This window comes from Grampus griseus (assembly GCF_964374135.1).
Source record: "Grampus griseus genome assembly, chromosome: 15".
NCBI lineage: Eukaryota > Metazoa > Chordata > Mammalia > Artiodactyla > Delphinidae > Grampus > Grampus griseus.
This window is the reverse complement of record NC_139009.1, coordinates 74,303,676-74,320,780: the sequence shown is the minus strand read 5'-3', so window position 1 is coordinate 74,320,780 and position 17,105 is coordinate 74,303,676. Positions and strand designations below refer to the sequence as shown.

The 17,105-nt window shown below is 55.2% G+C and overlaps 1 protein-coding gene across 4 annotated transcripts; it reads left to right on the top strand.

Moving 5' to 3' along the window:
- Positions 1-1,383: 1,383 nt before the first annotated feature.
- CAPG (capping actin protein, gelsolin like) lies at positions 1,384-15,061 on the top strand. Of its 4 annotated transcripts, XM_082672299.1 has the most exons (11): positions 1,384-1,427; positions 2,265-2,320; positions 8,017-8,052; positions 8,215-8,387; positions 8,495-8,649; positions 8,840-9,007; positions 11,014-11,163; positions 11,510-11,602; positions 12,055-12,187; positions 14,212-14,300; positions 14,886-15,061. In XM_082672299.1, the coding sequence occupies exons 3-11, from the start codon at positions 8,030-8,032 to the stop codon at positions 14,949-14,951; spliced, it is 1,050 nt and encodes a 349-aa protein (XP_082528425.1). In that variant the 5' UTR covers positions 1,384-1,427; positions 2,265-2,320; positions 8,017-8,029; the 3' UTR covers positions 14,952-15,061. The 4 variants fall into 4 exon arrangements, with proteins under 4 accessions (XP_082528425.1, XP_082528424.1, XP_082528426.1 ...); XM_082672298.1 differs by lacking the exon at positions 2,265-2,320 and having other exon boundaries at positions 1,392-1,427; XM_082672300.1 differs by lacking the exons at positions 1,384-1,427; positions 2,265-2,320 and adding an exon at positions 2,818-2,909.
- Positions 15,062-17,105: the final 2,044 nt, after the last annotated feature.

The following is a 17,105-nucleotide window of genomic DNA, read 5'->3' as shown; positions in this document are numbered from 1 at the left end:
GACTCAGATGGCCCAGTGGCCTGATGCCCAGAGCACCCAGGGAGGACTAAGGAGGAGGTCAGGGATTACTGCACATTTCGAGGAGGGATATTTAGGCTGAGTCTGTAGGTGACCAGTTGGTCAGAGGAGGGTGGACACGTGGGGCGGTTTCTAAGCATTACTCGGAAATGGAGTGTAGTCGCTCAGGGTTGTCCAGGTGGAAAGGAGTAGAACCAGGCTTTGAATTGCTTCCCTTACCCCAGGCCCCATCAGTGGGCCTTGGAGAAAGTCATGCTGGTTGGAATTTTCCAAGCTGCTTCCCAAGAAAGGAAAAGTCCTCTTACCACTGCATCAAGGGGCCACGTCCTAATCCTGATGCCTCTTGTCAGCTGACATTTGCCGGGGTTTGCCTCCTGTGCAGGGCTCTCTCCATTCAGAAGCAAAAATGGAAGTGTGGACCACTTGCTGTCCTCACTTCCGGAAGGCCTAGCCTCTGGGCGGAGACACTGGCTGGCCTGTTTTCCTCTGAATAAAGACAAGAAGGGTGGGACTTCCTTGGTGGCGCAGTGGTTAAGAATCTGCCTGCCAATGCAGGGGACATGGGTTTGATCCCTGGTCTGGGAAGATCCCACATGCCGCGGAGCAACTGAGCCCGTGCGCCACAACTACTGAAGCCCGCACGCCTGGAGCCCGTACTCCGCAACAAGAGAAACCACTGCAGTGAGAAGCATGTGCACCGCAAGGAAGAGTAGCCCCTGCTCGCCACAGCTACTGCTCACCACAACTAGAGAAAGCCGGTGTGCAGCAACGAAGACCCAATGCAGCCAAAAAAAATTAAAAATAAAGAATAATAATAAAAAAACCGAGAAGGGTGAGGAGTTCCAGTTCTAGCACCGGCTTTGAGGCCAGACCAGCCTAGATTAGAATCCTGGTTCTGCTACTGAACTAGCAGTGTGACCCTGGACAAGTTACCTACCCTCTCTGAGCCTCCGGGAGACTTCATCTATTAAGCGGCATAATGACAAATAGTTGTGAAGACTGAACGAGGTCACGTTTACAACACTGAGTACATAGTAAGCACTCAAGGAAGAGTAGCTGTTACAGCTTAATCCAGGCCAAAAATCCTAACAGTTGAGTGGGTTGTGAACGCTGCCTTGCTCTCGCCAAGTTTTCTGCAGAGTACTGTTGTTAGTTTCCCGAATACCCGCCCCACTTCCAGGTTCGTTTCAGAGCCGAGTCTCCCCCATGGCGGGGGTGGTGGGGGGAGAGGGAGACGACTATTGCGAGGGGCGGGCTCAGCAGCGTCCCCAGCCAGCTCGGGCCCCTCCCTCTGATTCACTCTGGGCGGCTTTTAGCCGTTCACGTCGGGGGCGGGAGCGGGGAGGGGAGGCAGGGCAGGGCAGGGCGGCAGAGACAGTGGCCGGAGCAAGTCAGCAGGGCGCAGGCAGGCAAGTAGCGCTTGGGGTCTGACCACTCGGCGCCTGGGCTCCCCCTGTAGGGGTCGGAGGGGCTCAGCTGGTCGCGGGCCCCCTCGTCTGCGCGCCCGGCTCCCCCTTCTTCTCTTAGGGGCGCAGCCGCGTGTCTAGTCAGGTCTCCTCGTTTCCCGTAAGGAAGGGCGGGAGGGGGTGAGTCAGTGCTAAAGAGATGCTTTATCTTCCTCCATTTGGGACAAATTGGGCGTACCTGCTGGGGAGACCGGAGAGGGAGGAAAAATGAGCCTGTTAAAAAACAACTTTTAGAGTCTGGTTACCAGATAATGTGATTAATAACGTTAGTTATTGTTAGAGTTCCAAGGCGCTAGAGAGTCCTAGACTCTTTTAACTGACCTGCTCTTCTGTTTCGCTGTTAGTTTGCAAACGTCTCCCCCGCCCCCCCTGTACCCACCCCGTGGTGATGGGGACACCTTTTTAGCCAGGTGAGGCTCCAGTGTGGAGAGAGAGCAGTGACTCCCATTCATGCTTGTGCCCTGCGGAGTCCAGAGCCCTAGAGCCACCCGGGTTTTGCCCCAGTGCAGACCAGAGTCGACGAACCTCGCTGGGGCGGGGTGGGGCAGGGCGAGGGCGGGGCGTGGAGAGATGATCTGGGGTTTAACTTTCCATCCCTTCCCTCTGCTAAACCGTGAAGGGAGAGGGAATTCAGGCATTGCTTCGGGAGGTGCTGGGGTCCCATGGTAAATTCAGTGTTGGCAAGAGAAATCCATCTAGGTTTATTGAGCGTCTATAATTTGCTCATTAATTATACCATTTCATTTAATCTTCACTTTTGTCTTCATGCCCCTTTTACAGTTAGGGCACAGGGAGGCTCCAGGAAGTTAAGTCATTTGCAGGAGAAAGCAGAGCCAGTAAGTAGCCAAACTGTCCAACTCTTTCCATTCTGCCACGTTATCTGCCCAACCAATGGCTCTCGTGAGGACAAGACCCTCTTTTTAAGGCCATGGAGACACTCAGGTGCCAGCTAGCGTTTGTGTTCTTTGAAGAAGACATTCAACTTATCTTGTTCTGGTCCAGAAGTTCTAACACATGCATTGATTCGGTTCCACTGCTGCCCCCTGGGTGGGGCCTGACCCTGAAGGCTGAGCCTTGTCTCTAACTAGCCTGTTGATCAACCCTGGGCCAGGCCTGGCCTGTGTCCAGAACAGGTGGGACAGATTTCTGGACTCCGCTGCATCCTCTTGCACGGATTCCACAGGGCGTGGAAGCTTCCCGGGCTCTGTCTCGTGCTCCCTGTGTAATCACAGGCAAGTCACTTGTGCTCTCAGGGCCTCCATATTCTCCTCTGGAAAGCGGACAAACGAGTTGGACCAGACTAGCTCCAGGGCCTTACGACGTGATGGAGGCAAGATGGCCCCTGGGTTGAGCCAGAACCAGGCTTATTTTTATTGCTGTCCCTCAGAGCACCCTGGGCCGAGACTGTGTGACAGTCAACATCTGGTGAGTGAGAAGCTGAGCAAGGGTAGATTTGAGAGGCATCCAGCATGCGGGACACAGCAAAGAGTGTTTTCCCGGCCTCAGCCACTCCCCGGGAACAGAACTTTAACAACGGCAACAAAAAAAATCAAATGTATGCATTCAGGCGAGGAGAAAGGCAAGTCGAGAAGGAGGAAAAAGTGGTTCAGAGCCAGTGACCCTACCCAGGAAATGTGACTAACCCAGCAGAGGCTGGGGCCAGGCAGACGTGCCTGCCTCAGGCCGGCGAGCGGGGAACGTAGGCAGTCTTGGCTTTCCTGTGGTTTCCCTCGCAGGTCCCAGACTCAGAGCTGCCAGCCCTGGCTTGCAGCCGGTGGAGGCCACTGTGATGGGCCTCCAAGCTGGCGTCGCCTCCACCTCCCTATGGGGGTGTCTGAGGAGCCAGCCTGGCCGCACTCCCTGCTAGTCCCCTATGTCGATCTCCTCCGTCAGGGACTGCCTGCCCGCCCAGCACAGTCTACCCTTTCCTGCCCTCGGCACCAGCTGGGGAAGGAGCCCAGGGGTGGGGTCGATGGGTGGGAATATCAGGAGATAGCAGAGGGAAGGGAGAGGCTGTGGTGTGTGTGTGTGGGGGGGGGGGGCTGGCTGGAAGGAAGCAGAGCCTGAAAAGCAGAAGTGGGAGGAAGCAGAGCTGCGCGCAGAGGTGAAAGTGGAGGGAGGCTCGGCGGGGGATGGGCTGGCCGGGACTCTCGTAGGTGGGCAGACGAGGGCAGAAGCAGAGGCTCACGTTTCTGGAAGCCACTTTGTCCAGGACTGGTGTACCCCACCTGCCGTCCTTTCCAGTCACTGGAGCCTCAACTGCCCGGGCATACGGATAAGGAACTCCTGGGCCGCGGCTTGTCCTGGCTTGTGGTGCCCAACCTCCTGACAGAGGCCACCGCACTGAGTGACCGGACACCTGAAGGTCCTCAGCCAGCCTGGAGGTGCATTCAGATTTGAGGATACTTGTTCCTAAGACAGGATGGTGGCGTGATGGTAGATAGGTGGGCTGGAATGGCTGGGGTGGGGGTGGGCAGGCCTCACATTTGAATTTAAACTGTGTGGCACGGTCCGTTTTTTTTTTCTGACCAGGATCGAAGCCGTGCCCTGTGCAGTGGAAGCGTGGAGTCTTAACCACTGGTGGCACGGTCCATTATTTTGCAAATTCAAGAAGACCCCAGCCCACGGTCCAGCCAGCTGCCTGGGGTAGGGTAGGGGTGGGTGCGGGAGCGAAGGTGGAGCCAGGAAAGGGTAGGAGTCCTGCTTGGTGTCAAGGGAGAGAACACTGGCCGAAGAGCTTCCAGGCAAGGCCTCTGGACCCAGCAGCTCCTGCAGATGTCCGGGTTCCAGGCTGGGAGGAGCTGGTGTCATTTCAAGTGCTGACACTCACCCCTATCTCTTTCTAGGGGAGAAGGGTAGGGGTTGTTGCATTTCACACCTAAGGGCAAACCGGGACTGTGCGGTGAAGGGACCTGTTGGGAATCAGTGGACTCGGGATCTGAGGAAGGCACAGATAGCGGGGAGGACCTGTCATTCTGACAGCTGGCAAGCACTGCCGCAAAGGTCTGCATAACTGACCCCCCCACTTCACAGTGTGTCCTCAAAGCCCGGCTCCTTCCTGAGTCAGGACCTTGGGACAGCCAGCAGGGCAAACATCCTGCCCCTACCCCTAGCCTCTGCTTTCTGCCTCCAGGGCTGCTCCTGCCTGTTGATTTTCCTGTGCTATCTTTTTTTTTTAAATTTATTTATTTATATTTATTATTTTCTTGGCTGCATTGGGTCTTCGTTGCAGCACACAGGCTTTCTCTAGTTGCGGTGAGCAGGGCTACTCTTCGTTGCGGTGCGCAGGCTTCTCATTGCGGTGGCTTCTCTTGTTGCGGAGCACGGGCTCTAGGCGCGCAGGCTTCAGAAGTTGTGGCATGTGGGCTCAGTAGTTGTGGCTCGCAGGCTCTAGAGCTCAGGCTCAGTAGTTGTGGTGCACTGGCTTAGCGGCTCCACGGCATGTGGGATCTTCCCGGACCAGGACTCGAACCCGTGTCCCCTGCGCTGGCAGGCGGATTCTTAACCACTGCGCCACCAGGGAAGCCCCGAGAGTCTGGTTTTAACTGGCCTTGGCGTTGGGATTTTTTTAAAGCCCCCAGATGACTCTGATATGCAGGCAGGTGTGAGATGCTGGTCTGGACAGTTAACTGGCAGCATAAGAACCACCTAGAACATAGTTCAAAATGCAGATGCCCATCCTCACTCCAGACCCGTGGAATCAAAATCTTCAGGCTTGGGCCTCGATGTTTTTATAAGATCCCAAGGTAATTCTAACCAGCGGCCGGGCTGGAAAGCCAAAGTGATGAGGGCCAGGCCGCCAACCCCTCTCACCTAAACACTGCACTGGTTCTTGGAGGCCTGTAGCCCCGCAAGTGGGCTGCCTGCTTTTGAGTTATGGCCTGAGCTCTCAGGTCGGGACACAGAACAAAAAAATATGGGAATCCTCTGGCAGTCCAGTGGTTAGGACGCCACGCTTCCACTGCAGGGGCGCGGTTCGATCGGTGGATGGGGAACTAAGATCCTGCATGCCGTGTGACACGGCAAAAAAAAAAAAAAACGGTAGACAGCTGACAGTTGGCCCACTTGTTCACGCCATCTCTGTCCACGAGCTCTCCTCACTGGCTTGGTCTTGGGGGTGGCCACGTCACCACTTCAGGCCTGAGTCGCAGGCTGAGCTGTCCGTTACAGGGGATGTGGGCACAGCATGTGACCCTATGTGGGATGGAGAACCATTAAAGTTTCCCTCCTCCAAGCCTCCGCCTCGCTGCCTCCCCTCTACCTTGGGGAAGTGTGGTTCCAAAAAATGCCTTCAGCTATGTTTTAAGTTAGGAAGGAAAAGGAAAGTCAGTTTCACCTGGTATTTTACACCCATGGCCACTGCTCCTGTTTCCCCCTCTGTTTCCTACTCAGACTCAACATCCTCTGCTCTCCCGTCCATCCCCCAAAGATCGCCCTTTGCCCTTCCTGCTTCCCCAACCCCCAAGAGTCTCCTAATCGTGCCTTTTAACCCTGAAGTTCCCCAGGTCCTTCCCTTGCACCACTGGGGCTCCCTGTTAGCGGCACAGCATGAACTGGGTGGCGGTGCTTGCTGGTGTGGGCTCTGCATTTGCAGCCAAAGAAAGAAACCCTCTAGTCATGGGAACGTAGGAAAGAGAGTGAGTGAAGCTATGGCTACTACACCTGTGAAATTTTTTAAAAGATAGTATTTTTTTAAAATGCTTGCCTTTAGCACTTTGTTTTTTCCCTGAATAACTTCTGTCTAAAAAAGGTTGCTCTTACTGACCTACAGAATAAAGATGATATTCATCATCCTGGCATTTGAGGGGAGCTGGGCATACAGAAGTGATACCTGAGACACAGACGTAGAGAACAAACGTAGGGACACCAAGGGGGAAGGGGGGGTGAGATGAATTGGGAGATGGACGTATATACACTATTGATACTATGTATAAAATAACTAATGAGAACCTACTGTAGAGCACAGGGAACCCTGCTCAATGCTCTGTGGTAACGTAAACGGGAAGGAAATCCAAGAAAGAGGGGGTATGTGTATACGAATAGCTGATTTCACTTTGCTGTACGGTAGTTACTAACACAACATTGTAAAGCAACTATATGCCAGTACGAATTAATCAAAAAAAAAAAAAAAGAAGTGATAGCTGATGCCTGGGAACGGGGGGCGGGGGTGGAAATTCTCTAGGGAGGGAGTTTAGTATTAGAGAAGGCACTAAGTCTAATGATAGCTGTAGCTTTTTTGGTTTTTCTGAGATTTTTTTGTTTGCTTTTGGTAGATGCCTTTTATCAGGTTAAGGAAGTTCCCTTCTATTCCTAGTTTGCTAAAAGCTTTTTTTTTTTTTTAATCAAAAATGGATATAGAATTTTTCTAAATAAATTTTCTGTATCTACTGAGATGATTTTATGTTTGTTCATATGGCTTGATAATAGGGTGGATTACATTGATTTTCAGATGTTAAACCAACTTTGCATTCCTGGAGTAAACCCTGTTTAGTCATGATGTTTTATCTTTTTATATATTTCTGAACTCCATATGCTAAAATTTTGTTAATATTTTTTTCCTGTGTTCATGAGGGATCTTGGTCTAATTTTCTTTTCTATAATATATTTATCTGGTTTTGTTATATCAGGAAAATGGTGGCAGCATGGGATGAGTTGGGAAGTGCTCTCTTGTTTTCTAGAAGAGTTTGTGTAGAATTGGTATTATGCCTTCCTTAAGTTTTTGGTAGAATTTATCTGGACTTGGAATTGTTTGGAGGCGGGGGAGTTTTTAAGTACAATTTCAATTTCTTTAATAGATATTAGATGGTCATCTCTTTTGTTTCTGTATTGGAAATTTGCATCTTTTCTTAATCAGTTTGTCTAAAGGGTCATCAATTTTATTGATTTGTCCAAAAACCAGCTTCACTGATTTTCTCTGTTGTTTTGGTTTTTGGTTTATTGATTTTAAGTCATTGACTTTAGACTTTTCAAATATAAGCAGTTATTGCTTAGAGAGATGTATCCCAGCCTCATGCAATGCCCAGAGTTAGGAGTCTGGAAGCAGGAGAGGTCACAGCAAGGGGAAGACACTGGCCCAGGGCCAGAGACTCCTAGTGCTTTTTACTAGTCACTGCATGATTTGGGACTTAGACTCTCTGAGCCTGAGTTTCTTTGCCCGCATAATGGAGCCAGGGATAATCTCCTCTTGAGCTCTTGGAGATGAATTAGTTGAGTATGAAAGTTGGCCACCCGGAAGGACCTCCCCAGACCAGTGTGAAGGCTGGTTGTCATGGGGCTTCCCTGGTGGCGCAGTGGTTGAGAGTCCGCCTGCCGATGCGGGGGACACGGGTTCGTGCCCCGGTCCGGGAAGATCCCACATGCCGCGGAGCGGCTGGGCCCGTGAGCCATGGCCGCTGAGACTGTGCGTCCGGAGCCTGTGCTCCGCCAATGGGAGAGGCCACAACAGTGAGAGGCCCGTGTACCGCAAAAAAAAAAAAAGAAAGGCTGGTTGTCATGACATTTGTAATAATAATGGCTTCTTCTGTCTTTCCAGATCCGGAGACAGCATGTACTCACCCATCCCCCAGAGGTAGGCTATGCACCCCGTTCCCTTCACCCCTCCCCTCTTCTCTTCCGAGGGCTGCCCCTCCTCACCCCCACACCGCAGTCCCCAGGCCTGCCCAGGTCTCTCTGCTCGTCTCCTCCACCACTTGTGGGCCTCGGCCACCACCAACCCTCCCCCCTCCCGCAGTGGCTCTCCGTTCCCAGCCTCGGTGCAGGATCCCGGCCTGCACGTATGGCGGGTGGAGAAGCTGAAGCTGGTGCCCGTGGCCCCTGAGAACCAGGGCATCTTCTTCTCGGGAGACTCCTACCTAGTGCTGCACAATGGCCCGGAAGAGCTCTCCCACCTGCACCTGTGGATAGGTAAGTAAGAGAGGGCTGGGAGGACTGGTGGGGGGACTGGCCCGGGCAGGGGTCGGGGCTGGCAAGGGTCTCACGGGCTGTGCCCTGCCACCTCCCACTCGCCCCAGGCCAGCAGTCGTCCCGGGATGAGCAGGGGGCCTGCGCCGTGCTGGCCGTGCACCTCAACACCCTGCTTGGGGAGCGGCCTGTGCAGCACCGAGAGGTACAGGGTAATGAGTCCGACCTCTTCATGAGCTACTTCCCACGTGGCCTCAAGTACCAGGTTAGAGCCCACCTCCCGTACCCCAACCTGCGGCTGCTCTCAGAGTCGGGACCCCTTCCAGCTGGTCCTTACCTTGCAAAAGTCCCAGACCCACACGGGGCTGGGTCCTCCCCACCTTTCTGCCTGCCTCCCAGTGGGATGGGGTGTGGAGTGCTCGGGCCTCCATTCAGGCTGGCCATCTGGGCTGCAGGAAGGCGGCGTGGAGTCAGCATTTCACAAGACGTCGCCAGGGGCCACCCCAGCTGCCATCAGGAAACTCTACCAGGTGAAGGGCAAGAAGAATATCCGTGCCACCGAGCGGGCACTGAGCTGGGACAGCTTCAACACAGGGGACTGCTTCATCCTGGACCTGGGCCAGGTGGGTAGGCAGGGTTGACTAAGCACCCACCTGTGTTGGCACTGTGTGTGTGTGTGTGCGCGCGCGTGTGTGTGTGTGCGCGTGTGTGTTTTGGCCGTGTCTTGAGGCTTCTGGGATCTTAGTTCCCCAACCAGGATTGAACCTGGGGCCACAGCAGTGAAAGCGCTGAGTCCTAACCACTGGACCCCCAGGGAACTCCCTGGCATTGTGGGGTTTTTTTTTTTTAGGCAGAGGTCTTCTTAGAAGCCCATATGATTTAAATTTATTTATTTATTTATTTATGGCTGTGTTGGGTCTTCGTTTCTGTGCGAGGGCTTTCTCTAGTTGCGGCGAGCGGGGGCCACTCTTCATCGCCGTGCACGGGCCTCTCACTGTCATGGCCTCTCTTGTTGTGGAGCACAGGCTCCAGACGTGCAGGCTCAGTAGTTGTGGCTCACGGGCCTAGCTGCTGCACTGCATGTGGGATCCTCCCAGACCAGGGCTTGAACCCGTGTTCCCTGTATTGGCAGGCAGATTCTCAACCACTGTGCCACCAGGGAAGCCCCAGCATTGTGTTTTAAAAGGTCAGGGACCAGGAGGCCAGGGCAAAGGGAGAGGGGCTGAGAAGCTATAAGCCCATTCCAAGTGGGGTCACTGCAGCCATTACAAGACATCCCTGTATTTCTTAGGACAGAAACCTCCCTCTGCTGTCTGGCCATCGCCTCTAACACTGGAGCCTACTCTCTCCTACTCCTGGAGCCTTGTAGCTCCGAGTTAAGCCGCCTCCCAGCCCATGCGTTAATCACTTCGCTCATCCCTTCCCTCCGTGAATCTATGTGTCTGCTCTGAGCCAGCACGGGGACCACAAATTGCTCACCCAGGGCAGGCAGCCAAGACGGGCCTGTCACTGGCTGTAACCCATGGCAGGAGATGATGAGGGCCCTCTTAGGGGCAGTGGCCTGTGCTGGGGGATCTGGGGGCAGGGAGAGGCCTTCTAGCCCAAGCCCAAGCCGTTGTCCCAGGGAGGCGCCATTTGACTGGACCCTCACGGAGGGGAAATGCCCTTCCAGGCGAAGATGATGGGTAAGCCGAGGCACTGAGACAGATAAGGGTGCAGACATGCATGTGGACAGCAGGGAAGGATGTAGCCTGACCGGGACCCAGGGTGGGAACAGGAGCGGCGGGAGTGGAAATTGCTAAGGAGCTGAGATCCAGGGCGGGAGGAGATTGATTCTCTGAGGGTCTGGACCGCATCTGTCGTGCTAAAGATTTGGGACAGGAAGAGCAACCCAGATGCTCTTTGGAAGGAGGACTGGAAGCAGTGAGATATAGAGGCAGGGGACCCGCTCAGGAGGGGTGATGAGGGCCGTGCCTGGCGGGGGTGCAGAGGTGTGTGAGATACTGGGCCCAGGGATGTCATTCACCCATTCATTCATTCAATAAGTGTTTATTGTAGGCCTAAAGATGTGCCCATTTCTGTTTTGGCACTGGGCATACAGCAGTGGGCCAAGCCAAACAAAACAAAACACTCATGCCCTAAGGAGGCTTACTTTCTAGTCAGGGAAGATAGATTATAAACAAGATAAAGATGTTTCAATATATGACCCAAGTAATGTGGAGAAAGATGCGGGGCAGAGAATCGCTCTTGCCAAAGACTGTCATTCCCGTGCCCGGAGAGGCCTTGGTTCCCCTCTGCCTTCCTTTTTTTTTTTTTTTTGTGGTACGCGGACCTCTCACCGTTGTGGCCTCTCCCGTTGCGGAGCACAGGCTCCGGACGCGCAGGCCCAGCGGCCATGGCTCACGGGCCCAGCCGCTCCGCGGCATGTGGGATCTTCCCGGACCGGGGCACGAACCCGTGTCCCCTGCATTGGCAGGCGGACTCTCAACCACTGCGCCACCAGGGAAGCCCCCCCTCTGCCTTCTTGATTGTCTTCGATCGTCTTGCCTCAGAGGGCAGTTCTGCGGACCCTGTGAAGGGCAGGATGCAGGCAGTTGGCTCTAACCCGTGCCTCCCCACTTCCCTCCAGAACATCTTCACCTGGTGTGGTGCAAAGTCCAACATCCTGGAGCGTAACAAGGCACGGGACCTGGCGCTGGCCATTCGGGACAGCGAGCGGCAGGGCAAGGCCCAGGTGGAGATCGTCACCGATGGAGAGGAGCCTGTCGACATGATCCAGGTTGAGAGATGTGGGGAGGGTAGCTCTGCTTGGAAGCCACCGAGAGGGGCAGTGATCAGCTGGGGGCACGAGGGTGATGGGTGGAGGGCTGTGAGGGCATCTGCGGTGCTGCTCAGGGCTTGGCTAACTCATCGGGTGCCTTGGTGGGATTCAGAGTCAAGTACCCCTCGGGACGGAGGGACTGGTGGCCAGGCAGGAGGACCTAGCCCTCCCGACCTCTGCCCGGCGCTCTTGTGCAGACAGAGTTTGTCCCACTGGGGCGGTGGCCCTGGCTGTGATGGGTTGGGAAGGTCCAGGCTGAGTGCCCAGGAATCCTTGGAAACGTGGCCTGCCCTGACCCCTGCAGGTCCTGGGCCCCAAGCCCGCTCTGAAGGAGGGCAACCCTGAGGAAGACCTCACAGCTGACCAGACAAACGCCCAGGCTGCGGCTCTGTATAAGGTGGGCGCCCCGGGCCTGCCCTAGGACCAGGCAGGGTACGAGCCTGGGTGCTTGTGGGGCTGAAAGGAGGGGAGAAAGCAGTGGGAGGCTGGGCCAGGCACCAGGGTGGTTTATCCAGGGCTTGGAGCGAGGGTAGGATGGGAAGTGAACGGATGCTGGAGGAGATGAATGCCACTTCGCTTCCGGCCCGCTCTTGGAGAAGGAGGTTTGAAACAAGCCCACGCTGAGCTTTACTTTGTGGGATTCTTTACCTTCGCTCGTAATTGGGAGTCTACTTAACTTCCATGAATTCTGGGGCACTGTGAGGCGGTGGTTGCGCCTGAAGTAGGGCTGGGGGTCGCCCAGGATTTGCCTGTTGTGTTTCCTCCACCTCCGGTCTGCTGCGTGGCCTGGGGCAGTGGGTGGAGCCGCAGCGGGGAGGAGGTGACACGGCACTGCCCATCCTCCCCCAGGTCTCTGATGCCACTGGACAGATGAGCCTGACCAAGGTGGCCGACTCCAGCCCCTTTGCCCTCGAGATGCTGATACCCGACGACTGCTTTGTGCTGGACAACGGGCTCTGCAGCAAGATCTACATCTGGAAGGGTACGTGTGGCTTCTGCAGCCCAGCCTGAGACCCCTGCAGCCGCTGACCGGGCAAGGCTTCCCGCGGGAGGGCTCAGCCGACCCAGAGACGGCTGACTCAGGGAGCCTCCGCGGCTGTGGGTTTTCTCAGGGTTTCCTGCGCCCAGCCCAGGCAAGGGTTCTGCACTTTTAGCCTGCCTCCGAATCACCTGAGGGCCTGTTAACACCCATAGCTGGAAGCCACCCCTGAGATTTTGATGCACGAGGTCTGTACCAGAGCCTGAGAATTCGCACGTCTAACCAGCTCCCAGGCCTTGCTGCTGGTCCAGGACTGCGCGTTGAGGGCCACTGTCACAGAGCTCTCCTAGGCCTTTGGCTGCTGGGACCCCAGATCCTGCCATTCTGCCTTGGGGTGTGAGAGATCGATTTTAGATATGAAATCCCACCTTATGCAGTGGGTAGAGAACTGGTAGAACTTGTTTTTCCAAGAGATTGGGTTGGCTGGGAATGAAATACTGTTGTGTGGAAGCCTGTTTGCTAGATCCAACTCTGAAAATGTAACAAACCTCTGAGTCTCTGAGCGGTACCGGGAGCCTCCTCACTTCTCTGTGCTTGTCTTTTTTCTTGAACGTGTCTCACCTCCCTGCCCACATTATAAAGCTCTTGAAAGCAGGAACCATATGGTCTCGAGTGTCCTGACAAGATAGCATGTGCTCAAGAAATATTTGTGGGGTCAACCAAGGCCAAGAGAAGTTCCCAGCCAGGAGGATGGAGAAACGTTAGGTGTTCTAACTTCGCAGCTACAAGGCAGGAACACTCTTGCCTCAGGGAAGGGCCAGGAGTGGCAGGCAGTAGGGCAGCTTTCTAAGAAGTAAGGCGGTCGGGTGGGGGAGCATTGTGCTTCTGGGGCTGACTTTTCCTTCCTGCCTCTGGGTACCTTCCCACAGACCCAATGGGGTGGGCGTGGTGCTCCCAGATGCCCACGGAAGTGTATTTAACCCCAAGCAAAGAACCAAGACACCGGGACTTCCCTGGTGGTCCGGTGGCTAAGGCTCCGCGCTCCCAATGCAGGGGACCCAGGTTCGCTCCTTGGGCAGGGAACTAGATCCCGCACGCGCAACTACAGAGCCCGCACGCAGCAACGAAGATATCCAGCCAAACAAATGCATATTTAAAAAAAAAAAAAAGAACCAAGAAACCAGTGGAGAAACAGGAAACTTGGGAGCAAGGAAGAGAAGTATTTCGTAATCACAAAGGAAGGATACAGCACATTAATTTCAGACACGTTGTCGCTAACTAGATTTTCATAGCCTGGCTGGAGAGCCAGCCACAGTTCACAACATTGTCTCTTTGGAAAAGCACCTCCAGCTGGAGCGCAGTTTGGTTAAAGGGACTGCCTGCAGGCAGGAAGGGAGGACGCTGCTCTCCCTTTTTATCGGCTCTTAGTTGGCATAACTATTAGGCCGATGTTGGCATCTGGCTTTGTGGGAGTAAGATTACAGTCAATCACATCCTTTTTTTTGTCCAGTTGCATTTTGCAAAACAACAGTTGATAACAGTGCAGTTGACAGACTCAAAAGGCGAGGGGCCCTGGAGTGGGAGAGAGGGGCCTGAGAGTCTGATGCCCGGGAAACATTAGTTCTCCCTGAATATCCCTAGGGCCCTGGCCCTAGCAGAAGGCTTTGATGATTGGAGCGGGCAGAGGGCAGTTTTCATCTGGAGCTGCCAGGTTGGGAGGGGCTAACCTCCCCCCTCCAAAGAGCCCCCTGAATGTTCTTAGTGCCTCCTGGTCCATTTATTTTAAAAGGAGCCAGCTATTCTCTGAACCCCCTTAAGTCTCCTTGAGAGAAGTGGGGTGTGGGCTAGAGAGGGTACCTTCTCTTTTACAAAATCTCCTCCTGGGAATTCACTGGTGGTCCCGTGGTTAGGATTCTGGGCTTTCACTGCTGGGGGCCCTAGTTCGATCCCTGGCCGGGGAACTTAAGATCCTGCAAGCCTTGCGGAGCGGCCAAGAAATAAAAAAAGGTCTCCTCCCTACGATCCAGGGCGCAAAGCTAACGAGAAGGAACGGCAGGCGGCCCTGCAAGTGGCTGAGGACTTCATCGCCCGCATGCGGTATGCCCCAAACACTCAGGTGAGGAGCCTCCCTTCCCCCCAACGCCCTCCTCCTGGGGCTCTTCCCTGGCCTCCTGCCTCTCAGACTGGACAAGAAGGGCGGGAAAGCCTGGGGCACAGTCAGAAGCAGTCAGGCCTCCCTCCCAGACCCACCCAGTGGGAAAGCCCTTCTCAATCCTTCCAAGCTTTACATACATGATATTTTCTAAGAGGGTGTTTGGGCAATGCTCCCCTGGGAGCCCAGCAAGTCAGGTGCACCTCTGGGGCTTGTGCATCTCCTCTGGGCCGAGGTCCCTAGCTGGTTCTGCCCCTGCTCATCCCAGCACGGCGACACCACAGGTCAACCTGATGGGACCTGATAAGGCTCATGTATAATTGGTGCCTCTGTGAAACCGCACCTGAGTCCTCGAAGCAATCTGTTTTCTCAGCCCGCGTCCCTGTAATCTTTCTCGTCTCCTGGCTTATCTGGGGAAGCTTCCCTGGCCTGGATGGCATATGGACTTGGGCCTGGTGCCCATCACCCTCCTCCCTGGCTCCGGCCCTCCCCGGCAGAGGCAGAGGTGGCAACCTTGTGAGCCCGACTCCTCCCCTGCTGATCCCACAGGTGGAGATCCTGCCTCAGGGCCGCGAGAGTCCCATCTTCAAGCAATTCTTCAAGGACTGGAAATGAGGGCGGGCGTCTCCCTGCCCCCACCTGCTGCCCGCTTGCTTCTCCTCCAGCTTCCTGGTCAGTGCCGAGGTGCCCCCGCGGATGATCAATAAAGGAGACCAGTGCCCTCTGCCTGCACTGCCTGCCTTGGGCTAATTCTTCCCGCTCCACCTAGTCATGCTGGGCGGAGTAGGGCCCAGGGGACAATTCCACCACCCGTGAGAGGCCAGAGCTGGCTTTGCGTGACGAGGCAGAGGGGCCAGGAGTCCCAGTGGGCCTGGCAGGCACTGCTGTGAACCCAATAGGGAGGTGGCACAGGGCCAGGGCTCAGGATCACTTTCCGCCCGAGGTTCGGTTCAGTCTCACATTCCCGACGGGGAGAAGGTTGTGGCGGCGGCTATGGGATTCATCTCCATTCAAGCCAGTATTTCCTCAGGGGCCCCAATAATCCGCTGCAAGGCAGCTTCCAAAGGATGTGTGCTCACCAAGCAAGAGCCCAGCTCTGCACCTCTGTGCGGGAGGCTGGCTTGTCACGTCGTTGCGTCGGGCATTCGGCTGATGAGCTCAGGGCCACGTGGGGCCGTGGGAAAAGCACCCGACTAGTGTCCGAGGGTCATGGGGTCTGGTTCTCACCTGCCTCTGTTTGAGCCTGGGCAAGTTGCTTTTCCTCCTCTGGGCCCTAGTTCATTCTCCTGTGTAACGGGGTAGTGGCTGGAAAAGCAGAGAGGCTAGGTAGCTAAATAGGCAGAGAATGGAGTAGCCCCAAAGCAGTCCCACCCTGGGGGACATGACCTGGCCGGGGTGGGGGGCGTGGTATGAGCAAGGCGGGAGTTGCGTAAGCCCAGACCAGAAGGACCGGAGTCCACGAGGCCTGGCAGGGTTGCAGCCGTCCTGACCCACTCTCACCCCGGGCCCTCCAGGCTAAGTGGCTTCTGAGCTCTGACATGCTGGATCTTCCGTCCCAAACAGAAATTCTGATCAAGTTCATCTCAGTGATTTTTGTGCTGAGAAGCATAGAGAAATCAGCTCCCCGTGCATCCCCCTGCTGTTTTCTCCACACAGAGATATCCCGGGAGTCCACTGGACAGCCTCTGCAAAGAGCGTGTTCCAGGGATGACTTTTAAAAGGGGAAAGAGTAAGGGTTGTACCAAATCCATGGTTCTGGCCTTTTTAGGGTTGTGAAGCGTTTTAAGTCTCTCATGAAAGGCCTTGGAAGGCCTTTCCCAAGAAAAATGCATAGATTAAGATTTTTGCATCTACTTTCGGAGCATTTAGACGTCCCCCCCAGCCAATCTATCAACAGAACTGCAACTTAATCCCTGGACTGTTATTGCGAATGTTCCCAGGTCCGAAGTTGTCCGGAGAGCATCCCACCAAGAGTGACGTGGGACAGGCTTCTGCAGAGGCCATTGGCCTCCCCTCCAGCTAGAGGCCCACGAATGCTGGTCCCGACTGTGCTGTGGGCTGAGCACTCACGGTCGAGGTCTGCTGAGCTGGCCTCAAGGTCTGAGCGAGGGAAAGGAATCTGCAGGAAAGGAACCGTTGAACTTGACATTCTGAAGTGGAGTCTGGGCTGCGTTCTAACCCCACCAGGCCCAGTAATCTTGCTGCCATCTCTGCTGGTCAGCTAAGCGCCTCGTCAGGACGAAGGAGGTAGTGGATTAGTTTAGGTCAAAGACGGCACAAGGCAAGCAGCAGGGTCCACTACCAGCCCCGCCCCTGAGGCCTCCTGCTGACAGGAGCCCCTTGCATACTTGGGTGGCCATCTGTCGTCTCCATCTCTGCGATGGGCCTCCCCCTGCGTGGGGCGGACTTGGAGAGGCCTGCGGGGCTGGACAGTTGTCTTCCGTGACTCCACTTGAGGGAGGTCAGAGGACGGGAGAGCAGCCCAGTGGGGCTCTCACCTGCCCCCTGTTCCCCAGCGCCAAAGCCCTGGAGGCCCTTTTGTGAGTGAAGCGACAACAGCTAGCTTCCCCAGAAGCAAATATAGGACAAACACCAGCCAACTTTAACAAGAGCCAGGGCCGCCTTGCCCACTGGTTAGAGCATGCAGAGACTCCGGGTCTGTAAGTGCAGCAGGGTGAGGCTGGACAGTGTATGAACTTGGCGGGAGTGTGGCCAGGGCACAGCAGCCTCTCCTGGGCCCGTGACCAGCACCAGAGACAACCAGGACGT

What these genes read in the sequence shown, in the direction of transcription:
- CAPG (XM_082672299.1), top strand. Translation starts at nt 8,030, where the DNA reads ATGTACTCACCCATCCCCCAGAG. An exon ending in CCACCTGCACCTGTGGATAG is followed by an intron (nt 8,388 to 8,494) that starts GTAAGTAAGAGA and finishes CACTCGCCCCAG; the next exon opens with GCCAGCAGTCGTCCCGGGAT. An exon ending in AGCCTGTCGACATGATCCAG is followed by an intron (nt 11,164 to 11,509) that starts GTTGAGAGATGT and finishes TGACCCCTGCAG; the next exon opens with GTCCTGGGCCCCAAGCCCGC.